Genomic DNA, 15,772 nt, shown 5'->3' with positions numbered 1-15,772 from the left:
GAGGTTGAGCGGGGAGGCCTAGCCCTACCTGCCCTGCAATCCTATTTTGTAACTGAATTCATGTCCTACTATTTTGGAAACTGGATTTTTGTGAATGTCCATAATATGTCCAACCTCCTGCAAAAAACCTGGGTTTCGCTTTTTGCTCTGCATTGGCGAAAGTCAGCATGGGGCATAGCATGGTGGGGGAAAGGATCTTTCAACGGTAATATCACACAAGTATTAAAAAGAGAACACCTGGACTACTTGAGAGATTTGTTATTCACACTTTTAAAATGGAAGGTTGAACCGGATCTATTGAAAGGATCCTCCTCAGTTAAGCAGCTAAGGAAAACAATTTATGGAGAGATTCTAGAAGTGGGTTTTTTAAAACCTGATTTAGAACATAAACGCTACAAACACCACACTTCACAGTACTTGTTTCAACCCGATCACCCTATTGCTCTCTTTAAGGAGAAAAAGGTCCCTTTCCATTTATAGGAAACGAGGTGGCGTTTATACCACCAAGTACTACCGCTTAACGCGGCTAAGCCATGGCTCCCAGAGGACCAGGAAAAGTGTCCTAAAATCACCTGTAAACAGAAAGCTAGTGAGCTAGGCAAAACATTCAGGGAAACCCATTCACATTTCTTAAAAGAGTGTGTGGTAGCCAAAAGAGTGTGGCAGGGAGGAAGCAAGTTGTTAAGAGTGGCCTGATTTGGAAAAACAGACTTGGGAAGAACTAACCTCGGGTTTGAGCGATAGAACCTCTTTTCGAGGTCCCAGAAAGAAACCTTCAAGGAAACGGGACGGAACGGGTGCCCCCATACTAGGGAATTGGAACGTTCCCCTCCTCGTAATCAGGTTAGTAAACCTGTATGTCATTTATGCAATGCTCCTGCATAGGAATAGGGAGGGAAGACGCGACCAAGAGGTTTATGTGGATGAGACAGTAAATCTCTTCTGGAAAAGTTTGTATGGTTATGTGCAAAAAGACAAGAGCATCTCTTCTAAACAGCAATGGGACAAATTGTGGAAATGGACGTTGGACATAAACCCCCCCCATTACCTGATGTGCCTTGTAATCCCCCACCCCCGAGTTACAGTACTGCCTGCATATATTTTATAACCCTGTGGGTTACCAAATCCTTGTTTGTAAATCTTTGTAGATATATGATGTACAAACAACCACTTTGTATATAATCGTGCTTTGGTAACGTACTGTATGCTTTGGTAGTTTGTAGGTTCAATAAAAAAAATCTTGTCCTATATTTTTTTTAATTGTCCTATTTTGGAGATGCTGCCAGGGAGGGAACTTGGGACCTTCTGCTCGTCCCAGAGCGGCTCCATCCCCTGAGGGGAATATCTTGCAGTGCTGACACATCTAGTCTCCCATCCATATGCAAGCAGGGCAGACCCTGCTTAGCTATGGGGACAAGTCATGCTTGCTACTAGCAGACCTGCTCTCCTCTTCACTCATCCCTCCTGGGAACACGCCCCCCCCCCCCCCCGCTGCAGGCAGGCACTCAAACTGGCCGGAATGGCGGACAGTGCATCTGGTGCGGGGGATGGTCCCCCGACAAACCAGGGAAGCCCCCACCCCATCCAGGCTGATGCTGCACCAAGAAGCCCAGTGGGCACAGCTGGGAGATTTACATCTCCACAATCACACACGGCCATCTGGTGCAGTGTGGGCCAGTGGCTATCACACCACCCAGGACAGACTAAAGAGGATTTGGGGCCCCCCAGGGTGTATGGCAGCCCTGGACTTTGACTCCGAAATCCAGGGGTAAGGGCCTCACTGCCCTGAGGCATTGATTGTTTGACATTTTACAGTATTTGGTGACATGTAATGGTATCCCACCACATTTGATGGACGACGTGCAATGGTAACTTGTATAAATTGGCAGCTGAGAGCTTATGAGATCTTTGTTGAAGCCTGCCAAAGAATGAAAAACCAAAGAAATGCCCCAAAGTCTAAAGCCCTTGAACTTGCAGATTTGAGGGGGGAGTTCTTCCTTCTGCAATTCCCAGTCGTTGTCAGCATGTTGATCTGGAGGGCGATAGCACGTCCCCAGTTGCACATTTCCTTTCAGGCCTTGTACTGTCACCCACACTGTTCCTGTGGGTAGCAATGCAAGGCCTGAAATGCTCCCCGTAGGGTGGCATCCGCTTCCCCACCACAAGGAACAGCTTCTCTTGCTGAACTTCGGCATGATGCCAAAGGCACAGCAGCCCCCGCTGCCCCTTTGGCCTGTTGCCCAGTCCTGCCTGAGCAACTGACCGACCACGCGAGGGGCAGCAAGGGTCTCCTGGGGGCCACATGCTTCACACGCTCTGCATCACTCACAGGCATGTGCTCAGGGGAGCTCGGATGCCCTTGCAAGAGCCTTGTGTTCACCCACCCCCACCTGGCGTGTCTCCAGGCCCCCCTCTTCCCCACAACAAAGAGACATCTGTTTGGCACATGGGGCTCCCAGAGCCTCAGGAAATGGGGGGGGGGTTAGAGAAGATGCACAGAGGTCTCTGGCAGGGCAGAGAACCTTGCTGGGGCCCAGAAGCGGCTTCCACGCTGGCAGGGAAAGAGAGATGGTTGCAGGGTCAGTGGTCTGGTTTCTCTAAAAACAGAGGCCACCCAGCACAGACATGCTCACACCCACTGACATCCATGGACACATCTGTGCAGCTGTTCTAATTGTGGCCAGAGTCTATATTAATTACTGGGGGCCAGGGCGGGGGGATGTTTTACTGGGCCAACTGGAGTGGGTTGCTTTTTTTTAATCGCAGGGCCTTTCTAGCTCATTTGGCCTTCCTTTGGGCCATCTCTCTGGGAAGTGTCAGATCATCCGAAGTACAAGCAGTAGGGAAAGTCCGAGGCAGACTTTGTTCCTTTAAAGCGGATGACGTCTTCTGCTTTTCCAGCAGGAAAGACCACCAGCAGCTGGCACAGCTCTTGAGTCAACACTCTTCATTGGCAGCCCCACAGAACCAGGCCTAACTTGGATGCAAACACCACTGCAAGTCTAGAGAAATGGGACCAGACCAGGAAGGGCTCCGGCGGCTGCCCAAACCCAGAGGGGCACGCTGGCTCTCCACCCGCAAGGCCGGCTCCAACAGCACCTCCACCTGCATGTTTGACCTCAAGGCAGAAGGGCTAGCCTGTCTGAAAGCAATGCAAATCCTTGCCCACCCCCCAAGTAACTTGACCACCAACAGCACATCTGGACTGTGAGCAAGTCCAGGCACCTGCTCCCAAGGCCCACCTGGATGAGATGAAAAGTAGTCTGACATGGAGCCAGACGCCATCACCGGCTGAGGGCCCCTCCTCTCAGTCCACTCCCCAGGTGAACTCCTGCCTGGCCAGGGACCCAAGCCAAAGGCCCATGGACGGAGTGGCAGCAGGGACAGAGGCGAGCATGGCATCCAGGCAGCCGCCAAGGCAGGCTCCCACCCATCCCTGTAAAGCTCACCTTGGCGAAGGGGGAAGTTGGACAGAGAGAGGAGGAACGCGGCACAGTAAGACACGGGAAGGGGGGATTCTTCACTGGCCTGGAGTCTGGCACGGCAGGCCAAGCCTTGGAGCAGAGAAGCAGCACGGGCTCTCTTGGGCTGCTCAGCACATTCGGCTTCCAGTGGCCCCGCATGACCTTTATTCCCCCCACAGGTACAATCCAGGAACGAAAGGTAGGATTCTTCTAGATCCAACGGATGAGATATGCGCCAAGGAATCCTTCCAGGAAAGACAACGGGCTGGCATTCTAATGGTACGGTACGGGTGGGCTTTTAACCTTCTGACATGCTTCTAACCAGCGCACACACAGAGTGCTGGCACCCCAGCCACTCTGGCACAGGAGCCAGATGGTTTTTGCAGCTCTCCCCTTGCTTTGGAAGCACAACCGACAGTGGAAATGTGTCCCTGAGGAGCACACAGCCCTCAAGGACACGTTTCCACAGGTCACGGAGCATTTCCAGGGCAAGAGGAGAGCAGCAAAAATCGCTGGGCTCTTTCACAAGAGCAGCTGGGCTTGGGAAGAGGGGAGGGGAGTGCTGTGTGCTTTTACTAGAAAGGCAGAGTCAGAGTGCCAGCCAATCAAAAGGATGTTGTGCATTTCCATGCGAAAAAAGTCTTGCTAAAAGTGAGCTCTTCTCACCAAAGGCCCACAAGTAAACTAGAGCAGAGAGGCTGCCAGTGCCAAAGCTCAGCCCCACTGCCAGAGTCTCGGTGGGGCCCCGGTATTCCGTTATTTCAAGAGGACACCCAAACAGACCTTAACGCTTCCTTCCACTGATTCAAGTGAGTGGTCAAAACAGCAATTATTTCCCAAAGGACTGTCCTAAATAACAAGACACACACACGAAATAGCCAAGTGTTTGGTCCAAAACAATTCATTAACAAACATAATGACACAGACATAATTGCACAGATGTCTTGGTTCAAGTTGGCATTTCGGATTCAGTTGCAAACATGGCAAGAGCAGAGCGTCCTCTTCCTCCCAAACCATGCCAAGGGCAGCTTTCCTCCCCACCAGTCCCCTCTCTCTGCAGGCCTGGCTTCTTCTCAATGCGCCGCCCTGATGGATGGCCCCAATCCCCGAGCAAAGGGGCCAGACACAAACCTTTGTGCAATGACTTGCCAGCCCCACCGGCAAGCAAGCAGTGTGGGAGGCACTGGGGCTGGCCATGCGGAAGCTGCCTGACACAGCCAGGCCTGGCCCCCTCTTGCCCAGGGCCGCCTGCTCTGGCCGGCAGAGGGCTGGAGGGGCTGCCAGGGCTTGAACCTGGGGGGGGGGCTCTCCCACTGAGCCACAGCTCTTCCCCACTCCCCACAAGGGCCCCCTGGAGAAGAGGCTGGTGCGGTTATGCCAGCAAGAGCTTGTTGGGGCTGCCATCTGACCCAACTGGGCACTCCTCCCTCGGCCTCAGCGCCATCTTGACATCGGGTCTTTCCCACCTCGGGCCTCCAGATGTTGCCGGGCTACCATTCCAAGAGCGCTCGTGGCCTTCAGGGAGGAGAAGGGTTGGAGTCCAACATCTGGGGGTTCAGGAATGCCCCCCTTCCACCTTCCCAGATGACAAAAGAAAAAAGCAGGGGGAGGGGAGCAAGACGGGATGGGGGAAGTGAGCCCTGGATGTGACCTGGGAGCCCCACCATTGGAACTCACCACCTGTTTACTTAAAGCAGCTGTGGGGGAGGGCCAGATCGGGGCTGAGTCTAGGGCATAGTGGGAGGGGGCTCCTCTTTGGGCCCTGCGCCTACAGCTCTTTCGCTTAAATGGTGCCCCCCCCATCCTGCAAACTAGTAGCCATGGAGGGAAAACCTATGGGCACAAGTCGCACCCTCCACATTTCACCTCCCGACTCTCCCCCCCCCCCCCCCGCTTTCTAAGATGCCTGTATGGAATGTGGCCCTGAACACTGAGAAAATTAAATTCTCCACAGTGGGCGGCAATCTGCAATTTATTATAAACAATTGCAGATCATCTGGACTTACTACACAGGAATTGAATATTTGACTGAATCTAAAAAATACGATGTGCAGTTATCAATGGAAACCAGGAGACCATCGGAAGCTGCCTTCTGCGGAGTCACAGCCTTGGTCCGTCTAGCTCAGCATGGTCTCTGCACGGACTGGCAGGGGCTCTCCCAGGTTCCAGGCTCAGGGGTCTCTCCTAGTCCGACCTGGAGATGCTGCCAGAGAGGGAACTGGGGGTTTCTGCAGGCCAAGCAGGGCCTCGGCCATTGAGTTGTGCCCCCCGCCTCACTCCTGGAGAATAAGCCGGGCAAAGGAAATGGCCTTTTTGGTTACAGCGATCTGGACCTGGAGTGAAATCAGCCAACTCGGAACATGGGTGCTTAGAGCTTTGTCTCTGCTGATTGAGGAGGGAAGCCATATGGTTGCAATGGGGCAAGTAAAGAAAAGCACACTCCACGTTGACTGAGTCCCCCCCCCACCACATCGAATGATAATGGGGCACGGGGTGGGACATACCTACACAAAGCCTTATTTGATCCAAATCCCATCACTGAGGTCTAGACTGATCAAGGCGGGCACCCTGCTTCTTAAACGAACTGCCCAAATAGTGGGCAGGACCTTTAGAGCCCAGATTGAGGAGTGAATTGGGACTGAAGCTCTCATTGAAAAATATCTATATCCTACAATTCAACAAGGGGTATCAAAGCCATTTACATAGCACAAAATGGAAAGATGATTCCCTGTCCCAGAAGCGCTCACCAAAATAGTAATAATAATTTTAAAAAATAAAGCGTGGGGGGCTTAAGGGAGACAGCAGCAAAAGGCGACTGGAAAAGATGCTGGGCCAGATAGGGACACGTGACCATCTCTCTGCTCAACGTGACCCCCCACCGGGAAAGTGGCTCTGGGCCCGGTGAGCCAGGGGTCCTCCTGCAGGACATCAGCTCCTGCTGGCTTTCGAGAGATGCCGGCTTATGGCACAGAGCTGGGAGTCAAGGGTTCCGTCTGCTCTCCATTTATGGCAGGGCAGATGAAAAGAACTCCTGCAGCCTAGGAAGATCAGGAGCACCTTCTGCCTCACAGGCACCTTCACCAAATTCTCCAAAAGCCCTTACAAGGGCCTCCTTTAGAAGAACTCCTACAGGAAATAAACCTCCTCTTCCTGCGTCCACGGCTTCAGACAACGTGCCAGCCGCTCCCTGGCTTCTGCTAGCCCTCTGCGATTTGCACACCCAGTAAGTGTGTGCCCTGTCTGATTGCCCGCCATCCAGGCCTGGAGAGTCCACATTTACAAGTGCCTTGGTTTCAGTAGCATTACATAAGAACATAAGAACAGCCCTGCTGGATCAGGCCCAAGGAGGCCCATCTAGTCCAGCATCCTGTTTCACACAGTGGCCCACCAGATGCCGCTGGAAGCCACAGACAGGAGTTGAGGGCATGCCCTATCTCCTGCCATTACTCCCCTGCAACTGGTACTCAGAGGCACCCTGCCCTTGAGGCTGGAGGTGGCCCACAGCCCTCCGACTAGTAGCCGTTGATAGACCTCTCCTCCATGAAGTCATCCAAACCCCTCTTCAAGCCATCCCGGTTGTTGGCTGATCTGCCCCACTGAAAGAGCCCCTGGCCAAGGCTCCCTAGCACAGGAAAGCTCAGCACTGCTGCTGCTGCTGCTGCTGAGCACAGACCTGCTCCCTCCCGCCTCGGAAGAAGGCTGCACACTCCCTCCCTTCAAGACCACCAGCCACCCTCCTCCACTGTCTTTCACACACAGCCTGCAAAATTTGTGGGATTCACTGCAGGGTGCCGTGATGCCCACGATCCTGAAGGCGATTAAGACTAAGGGATGGGGTGCCTTCCCAGAGGTTCAGCCGACCAGGGGCTATCAGGCAGGATGGCCACAGAGGAAGACCAGAGGCAGAGCACCAGAGGAGGCCATGCCCCATCCCGTGTTGCTTCTGAACTCCCTGGGGCTCAGGGCTGGAAGGCCCACGTGCAGTGCTGCAGGTGGCTGGGCCCGGAGGAGGAGGAGATGTGAGGCCCAGTGCTGTGGCCACGACTATGCAGCAGTGAGGATTCAGCAGCTCAAGCCCAGCTCTGCCTCTCTGTCACTTGCACACAGGAGTTGGGCTTGGAGCCCTGCAGGTGCCAGAGAGATCCAGGAAGGGTCTGAGCGCCCCCACCGCCCCAGTGTCCTAGTCTCCTCTCTCGGCACTTTCCCTGGGTCTGGACCCCCTCGGCTCTCTATTCTTTGCTCACCAAATGAGAGCACAGACCGGAAGAGCATTCCACGTTTTATCAAAGAAGCTTCAACACATTAACTGGGCAACTAGGCACATTGTGCATGGATTGAAAACCCATGTTTTCAATTTACACTAATTTACACTTCTGCCCATTGGCTTAATAAAATAGAATAAAAACAATGCATGGAGTTTCAGGCTCCCCCTCTGCCGCTGCCCACCATTATTCGGGGAATCTGGGAAACCAAAGAACCCAGCCTAGGTCAGTTCACTTCAGCCACCTTCTGGGCCCTCGGCCACCCCCCCTCCACAGCCCCTGGACTGGAGTCCCTCGGGACCAGCCCTCGGGCTCCGCCAGAGCAGGGAAGAAAGTCCTTGGTCTGGGGTGTTGGGCAGGCAAGGAAGAGCCGAGAAGGCACAGAGGCAGAGCATGTGGCTTTCCTGGAAAGACCAGAGGCAGCCCCCCCCCCTTCTTTCCCCTCCAGACACACAGGCCGGACCAGACGGGACGTCTGCGGCTTCCTGCATGCAGGATGAGTGGAGGGAGGCAGCACTGCGCAGCAAGACTGCCCCGGGTGGGTGGGGTCCCTGGCTGCAGCTGCTTCCAGGTAGCCATGCGCAGGGGTGGGCTGGCCGGGGCGGCTTCTGCAAATGGCACCAGCAGGCACTGGCTGGAGGCAGGGCCTCTGCCCCTGGAGGCAGCAGCAGATATCCCAAGGGGCCCCCTGGGGGGTCTGCAGGGGATCAGGACAGAGCGCTCCTGCCCCACGGGGACCAGGAGCCACAGCATCGGCCCCGGCTGCCCCTCGACCCCTTCCTGCCTGGCTGCGGCAGCTTTCAGGAGGGTTAGGGTGACTCTCCACGCAAAGGGAGCGGCAGAGGGTGCCCGACGGAAGGGGCCGACCAGCCCCCGGCACCGCCTCCCTGGCTGCTGCTCGCTGCCTGCCCGACTGCGAGGAGGCCTCTCTCTCCCTGCTCTGGGTCCGGGGGACGCCCAGAAAGGCTCCTTGTCGCCAGCCCACAGGCATCACGGCGGTGGCGGCTGCACCCTCTCCCCAAACACACCGCGGAGCAAAGTCGGAAGCAGGGATTCCTGACCCAAGCCCCACTGCTGCCCACCCTGGAGCCAGTGGCTAGGCCGTCTGCCCCCCACCCCAAGCGCTGAGAGGCCCCCAGATGGCCTCCGGCTCCCCCTTTCCAAGCGGTCACCCACCCCCGCCAGCCCAAAGACGGGGGCAGGGTTCTCCCCACAGGGGCAGCTTTGGTCCCATGGGGAAGAGAGCTCTGTTGCTAAGGCACAGTCTGTGTGTGTGGGGGGGGGGGTAGGAGCAGCAGCAGCCCAGCCCTCCCCTCCAAGCCCGAGGCAGCTGCAGGACGGCTGGGGGGCTGCCAGGAGTCCTCCCTGGCCTGCGCTTGTGCTCCCAGGTGGGGCTGAAGCCCCCCATCACTGGGAGGGAGAGAAGCGGCAGCGGGAGGGTGGAGCGTGTGCATGGAGCGGGGGGGCCCCATCTCCCCTGAAGAGAAGACGCCCAGCGGCCGGAGGGAGCCAAGGCCCTCAAGAGGGCAGGAGGGGGCTGGCCATGGAGGGACTGGGGGCTGGCCAACACCCCCCCCACCGCCCCCCCCCAAGTGGCCACGGGAGGCTGGCAAGGAGTGGGCTTGGGGGCCGCCCATGCAGGAGCCCCAGGGAAGCCCTCCCGGCGACTCCTTGGAAAGACCTCCCAGAGGCCCAGAAGGGAGCCCCTCCCACCCCCAGCAGCAGGCAAGGGCAGGGGAGGAGGAGGAGGGCCGGGCCGCTGGTGGGTCCGGAAGGAGAGCCCCCTTCCCAGGCAGAGGGACAGGCAACCCCTCTGCCGGCAGCCCAGGCCCACTGGGGCTGGGAGCCCCCCCCCCGCTCCTCCCTGGCCCAGGAGCTGGGAGCCGGGGGCCCTGGGGAGGCCGGGCTCCTGGCCGCTCAGGCCCCACAGTTGTCGGCGCAGTCCAGCCCGCTGCGGAAGAGGCGGTAGATGCTGACCAGGGGGAACATGGTCAGGGCGCCCACCAGGGAGCCCGCCTGGATGATGGCCCCACACCAGACCAGGGCGGCGTGGCCCGCCTCGTGCAGCAGGCTGCCAATCACCACCTTCAGGTAGGAGAAGAGGCCCATGAAGAGGATCCAGGAGACCACCTGCCAAGAGGAGGAGGAGGAGAGGCACTCTCAGCTCGCCACCAGGGAGCCCGGGGCAGCCCAGGGCCTGGGTGGGCTGCCTGGCGGGCAGACTGGGAGGAGGGGGAGGCGCGCAGGAGCTCCAGGACCCCCCTCCCACTGGCAGCATTGGGAATAAAGACCCCCCACCTGAGGCCCAGGAGAGCCACTGCCAGACGAGACACGGTGGGGACTGGCCCAGAGGAGGGGCTGGGCGGGGGCAGCAGGCCCCTTCTCTGCCCCGATCCTTGGCTCCGGACGGGTCCCTCTCCGCCCACAGCCCCACTCACCACCAGGGCCACTCCCAGGGGGCTGCCCACGAGAGGGGGGCAAGGGCTGAAGGCCGCCAGCACCATCAGGTAGGCTCCAAAGACGCAGGCCACGGCCGAGATGATGCCCAGGCCCAGGGGCGACCTAAGAGAGAGAGAGGGAGGAGGGTCATCAGCTGGCCTATGCCTCCCGCCTGAACTCCCCTCCCGCCCCCCAGGGTTGCGCCAACCAGAGCAACAACAAGGGACTTCTCTCCTCCCCTTCTAAGCCGGGTTGTCGAAGCAAAGAAACCAGAGCTTTTGGGCCCAGAAGGATCGTGGGGGGGGGGGGGGCAGCCCAAGCTCCCAGGGAGGGCAGCCAGCGGGAGAGGGCCCAGGGCAGGCAAGGGGGGTCCAGGAGGAAAGAGCCTCCTTTTCCAAGTCGGGCAGCCAACACATGCTCGGCCTGCGGCCCTGACAACAGGGGCAGCACAGGGATGGCCACCGGGGCGGGCTCTGGGCCACCTCACCCGGCCAAAGCCATGCCCTCTGGCGGGTTTGGTGCACGAGGACCAGACGCAGCCCTGCCCATGTGAGCGGGGTCGTAATTGGCACGGCTGCTCTCTCTAGCAGGAGTTGGGCTCCCTGCTCTCTGCAGGCAGAGTGTGAGAACGCGAGCAACCCCCCCTCTGTATTTGGGGGCAAAGGGCACAGCATCCCGGCCAGCAGGCTCCTCTCGGGCGCAGGGCAGGGCACGGGAGCCACCCAGGCCAACCCTGCTCCGGCGTGATCCGGGCTCACCCACCTGCACAGGAAGAACATGGCGACAAAGCAGGCCACGGGGTTGGCGATGTTGCTGAGCACCACGGAGAGGTGGTAGGCCATGCCCCCGTACGGCAGGCAGGAGTAGCTCTGCACAGAAGGCAGGACCCCGTTGGTCAGGGCGTTGGAGACCCCCAGCAGGGCCAGCAGGTAGACGTTCCTCCCGGTCCAGAAGGCGGGGGCCGGGGGCTTGGCGGGGGCCTTCTCCGCGGCGGCGATCTCAGCCGTGCTGTCCGCGCTGGGCAGGCCGCCGCCCTGCAGCGGGAAGGACTCCTCGGTCTCCACGCTGTCCTTGGAGGAGCTCTTCTCTTCCTCGGGGGCCCCTCCGTGGCGGGGCCAGCCCACCAGCCCCAGGAAGGCGGAGGCCGAGACGGCCAGCAGGGCCAGCAGCAGCCAGAAGTAGGTGGTGGCCGAGAAGTTCTCCTCCCGGTAGTGGGGCCGGGAGGCGTTGCCCAGCGTGCCGTTGAGGCACTCCAGCTGGCCCACGCCCTGGCCCAGGGCCAGCACGCAGGGCAGGAGGGCGCTGAGGCCCTGCCCGATGAAGAAGGTGCGGATGAAGAGCGGCGGGAACTGGTACATGAAGGGCAGGAAGGAGACGTTGGAGGTGCAGCACACCAGGGCCTGCAGGAAGGCCAGCAGCAGGTAGGCCAGGCTGTGCCTCTCGCCAGCCACCTCCGCCGTGCGGTGCCAGAAGAGGGCCAGGAAGAGGGCGGCCACCAGGGCCAGCGTCTGGATGGCGTGGATCAGCCAGCGCTCCTTCAGCCGCCCGGGGGCAAAGTGGTGGGTCAGGGTCACGCTCACAGGGCCCAGGTTGCCCAGGGCAATGAGGACCGACAGGTAGGCGGGGAGGTTCCAGCCTGCAGAGAGGAGACGGAGAGAGGCCGGAGGGTCAGACCTCCCGAGAACCGCAGCCCCCGCCCCCTTCGCAAAGGAAAGGCGGGCACTGGCCACGTCTTCCGTGGGTCTGTGCCCGCGACAGCCCCACACGGCTCTGACCTCCAGCCCCACTCACCCCTTCCCCGTGGTCTTGCCACGCTGTGCACAAATGCAACCACGAGGAGCCACAGGCAGCACCCATCGGGCATATTTCTACAAGCAGCCCTTTCGCGTGCTTTCTGATGGCATCCCCACAAGTTTCAGCTGGCCGGCTGGATGCCACGGAGAAAAGAGAGGGGCTCCTTGCAGACCACGAAGGCCCTCTTGGGGTTGGCGACATCCAGAGGCCACTCACACCATTGGCCACTGTGCTCGACCTGGGTTGGGGAGCTGGGGGTGCTCCCAGTTCTTGGTGGTGTGGAAGCAAGGTGGGAGGACAAGCTGCCCAGGTCTCCGAAGCACCCCCAGCTCCCCAACCCAGGTGGAGCCCCGTGGCTGATGGTGCGAATGGCCTCTCAGTGTTTCGCAGGAAGCAGTGAGGTGCATCCAAGGATGCCAGGCCTGGGAACAAAGAGTTCTCACAGGCAGCCAGAGCTCCTGGCAGGGGGAACCTCCGCGTTCTTGCTTTGCTCTTCTCAAGAAGCACGAGCTTCTCCGGCCAACAGAAGGAAAACAGTCGCTTCCTTTAGGGCAAGTATCCTTTTCGCAACCCACGTGACAAGGCAGGAGTGGAAGACCTTGGCAGGGAGGCCGCTTCAGCTCCCCACCCCATGCCAGGCGGGAGAAAAGGGACGGCCCCCAGCCCCAGCCCCCGCCCGCTGGCCTGCACAGAGGAGTCAGGCAGGGGCCAGCCTCTCACTCAGGAAGCTGCCGCAGAGCAAGACGACGGACTCTCGCCCCACCTAGTCCCGTCTACACTGACTGGCAGCAGCTCCAAGGTCACAGGCAGGGGTCGTCTCCGCTGGCTCCCTCCGGCCTCAGCCCAGGCAAGGCTGCACCTACTCGGCAGGCCCCCCCCAAGGGGCGCAGCCCTGTCCCAAGGGGAAGGGCTGACAACACTCACGGGCAGGCTCCCACCCCAACGCAAACCAAGGTGGGCCCTGCTTAGCAAAGGGGGCCCTTCTTGGCTAAGCACAGGCCAGCTCTCTCCGGAGAGGCGAGGGGGGCTGCAAAGGGAGAGGCTCAGGGGAGGGGAGCACCCCGAGGCTAGGTGGGCAGATTCGGCTTTTTAAAAGCCAGATTCTGGCTTACGGCCCATTTGACCTCAGAGAAGCCCACAGGAAACCCCCCCCAAGTCTCCTCCTCCCGGCATTTTTTGGTCCAGTGCCTGCCCAAGGAGCCGGAGTGGGGCGCTGACCCTGGCCAGGCCCGCCCCCCCCGGCCGCCTCTGCTGCTCACCTTCGGGAAGCGTCTTCACCACCACCGGCAGCTCCACCCAGAGGGAGTTGATGGCGACCCAGGAGCCCATCCCAAAGAGGGCCACGAGCACGTGGGTGAGCACGGCCCTGCTGCCCGGGAAGGCAGACATCCTCCTGGCCTGTGGGGGGAAGAGGGAGGAGAAAGCAGGAAGCCGCTCAGAGGGGGGGGAGGAGGAGGGAGAACTCCGGCAGCCCCTCCCCTGACTCACGGCCAGACCGGTCTGGAAGCTCCTTGAGGCAGAGACCTGGGCTGTGAAGCAACATGGACCCTGGCGGGACAGGAGAAGCAGCCACCGCTGCCCAGGACCGCAAGGGGCCTCAGTGTGCTCAGCAATCCACCACCCGGCCTGATCTACAGAAAGGACCGTCCCCCCTCAGGCCGCAAGTTGGGGGGAGGTCTCGCTGGCCACATTTCCCCCTCTGCAAGCAGCCGCAGGGCAACCCCCAGACCCAGCCCCCCTGCAACCAACGGGACAAGACAGGCACAGCCAGCCCAACTCCCACTCACTGCAGTGGGCTTCCGCCATGACGAAATGAGCCTGGATCTGCCCTCCGGCCCCCCACCCCTCACAAAAAGGCAACCCAGCACACTGGAAAGGCCAGCCCTGTCCCAGCCCTCTCCCTGCGGTGCTAGTTTTCTACTTGCAGGGAGCTGTTTTAAAACAGGGGGCAGGAATCAAAGAGTGAAACACACACCCCGGTGCCATGTGCAGCCTGGAAGGATAGAGCCCAGCAGGGCCACCTTCCCGCTTCTGCTTCACTCAGTGGGGACAGGCAGCTCTGGGGCAGCCAAGGGGGGAGCTCTTCCGGGGGGGGGCTGTGTGCAGATGCAGCAGCGGGGGGGGGGCATCAGACTCCAAAGCAGGAGGAGGCGGCTCAGCCCTGGGGCCGGGGACCTGCACACACAGGCGTAGAGCAATGGAGGCACAAGTTCTGAATCACACACACACAGAGCTGCACTGCGTTTCCCCCTGGAGGAGGCCCAAGAAGAACGAGGCGCAGGAGCAGCAACACGCTGGGCAAGAGGACAGAAGAGGCACTGGAAAGGCACGCAGCCAGCAGGCCCAGGGGAAGGCCCGGTCACGCTGCTCAGTGCTGGGAACAAGCAGGAGGGCTGGCAGAGAACAGCACCTCCAGGCCTCCAAAGAGATCTCCATGCGCAGCAGCCGCAGGGCTCAGAGCCGCCCTTTCCCCTTTCAATTCAGTGAGGATCAGCGGACGAAGAGAGGACCCCGGAGAGGCAGCAGCCTGCCCAGAAACAGAGGCGGCCAAGGACACCGGAGATGGTGAGTTCAGGGGGACTGGGGGGCCGGGGGGGGGGCAGAGTGGCAAGGGGGGCAGCCGGGGCAGAGGAAGCTCCAGCTGCCTGCCTGCCTGCCTGCCAGGTGAGAGGCGAAGAAGAAACAAGAAGCACCAAATACAGTTGCAGATGAAGAGACCAAAGTCCCACGGCGCTGTAAACGTATACATTTGAGCCCAACACATTTCGGCCAAAGCCTTCTTCGGGGGCACATAACATGGAAAAGGTTAAAATATACCATCACAGAACTCATAAAGAGAGAGAACTGGCCTGGTGGTAGCAAAACATGACTTGTACCCATAGCTAAGCAGGGTCTGCCCTGGTTGCATATGAATGGGAGACTTGAGGTGTGAGCACTGGAAGAGATTCCCCTCAGGGGATGGAGCTGCTCTGGGAAGAGCAGAAGGTTCCCAGTTCCCTCCCGGGCAGCATCTCCAAGATAGGGCTGAGAGAGATTCTTGCCTGCAACCTTAGAGAAGCTGCTGCCAGTCTGTGTAGACAATACTGAGCTAGACGGACCAAGGGTCTGACTCCGTATATGGCAGCTTCCTTTGTTCTGGAAAAAAATATATATTAAAATGACCTGTTGTGAAAACTTTATGATGGTGTATTTTAACCTTTTCCATGTTGTGTCCTAGTTTGCCCCTGAAGGCAGCTTCGGCTGAAATGTGTTGGGCTCAAATAAATAAGGAGTTCTGTCTCTTCATTTGCAACTGCCTATGAGGTGACGAAGGACTTGAACAGTGCAGAGAAAAGAGGTGAACGCGCAGAAGAGGTGAATGCCCCCCCCGCCAAAAAAAGAGAGCAAAGGAAGGGGGGGCTCATGCAGCCGGGTGTCAATGTCAGCAGGCAGCCTGCTCTCCCCCCCCCCCCCCGGATGGGAGCCAGGGCTTGCCACCAGAGCGTGTGGCAGCTGGCGCCTGGGAGGGGCCCTGGCCAAGTGGGCAGTCCGCCTGGGAACGGGAGGCTCCCCCCAGCGAGCCCTGCAGGGCCAGTCCTGCCCCAGAGGTGGCCCAGGCGGGCAGAGGCCGTGCCAAGGCCCTGAGCGCATCCAAGGCCCCCGCCCAGGCAGAGACGCTGCCACACACCAGCCGCCTCCCAGGGTGGTGCTGGCTGGATCCAAGCGCACTCGCTTGTTGGGGGGGGTCAACTCAAGGGGGGCCAAGGTCCCCACCTCTTCCAGCAGGGAATGGGACTGGGACGCTTTCCCCGCCATTGGGTTTACCCCAAGTCC

General features: G+C 59.5%; 1 protein-coding gene across 9 annotated transcripts in view; it reads right to left on the bottom strand.

Annotated features, from left to right (window-relative positions):
- Positions 1 to 4,342: 4,342 nt before the first annotated feature.
- SLC52A2 (solute carrier family 52 member 2) overlaps positions 4,343 to 15,772 on the bottom strand; it is a 36,183-nt gene continuing 24,753 nt past the window's right edge. For all 9 annotated transcript variants that reach the window (XM_053244711.1, XM_053244709.1, XM_053244708.1 and 6 more), the window contains 4 exons: positions 13,219 to 13,357; positions 10,928 to 11,801; positions 10,165 to 10,288; positions 4,343 to 9,856 (listed from right to left, as the gene is read on the bottom strand). In XM_053244711.1, the coding sequence (XP_053100686.1) occupies positions 9,644 to 9,856; positions 10,165 to 10,288; positions 10,928 to 11,801; positions 13,219 to 13,348 (1,341 nt within the window). In that variant the 5' untranslated portion in view covers positions 13,349 to 13,357 and the 3' untranslated portion in view covers positions 4,343 to 9,643. The remainder of the gene's footprint in view (positions 9,857 to 10,164; positions 10,289 to 10,927; positions 11,802 to 13,218; positions 13,358 to 15,772) is intronic.

Source organism: Hemicordylus capensis, chromosome 4 (assembly GCF_027244095.1).
Source record: "Hemicordylus capensis ecotype Gifberg chromosome 4, rHemCap1.1.pri, whole genome shotgun sequence".
Classification (NCBI taxonomy): Eukaryota; Metazoa; Chordata; class Lepidosauria; order Squamata; family Cordylidae; genus Hemicordylus; species Hemicordylus capensis.
Note: the sequence above shows the minus strand (reverse complement) of the source record. Positions and strands in the feature narration are given on the sequence as shown.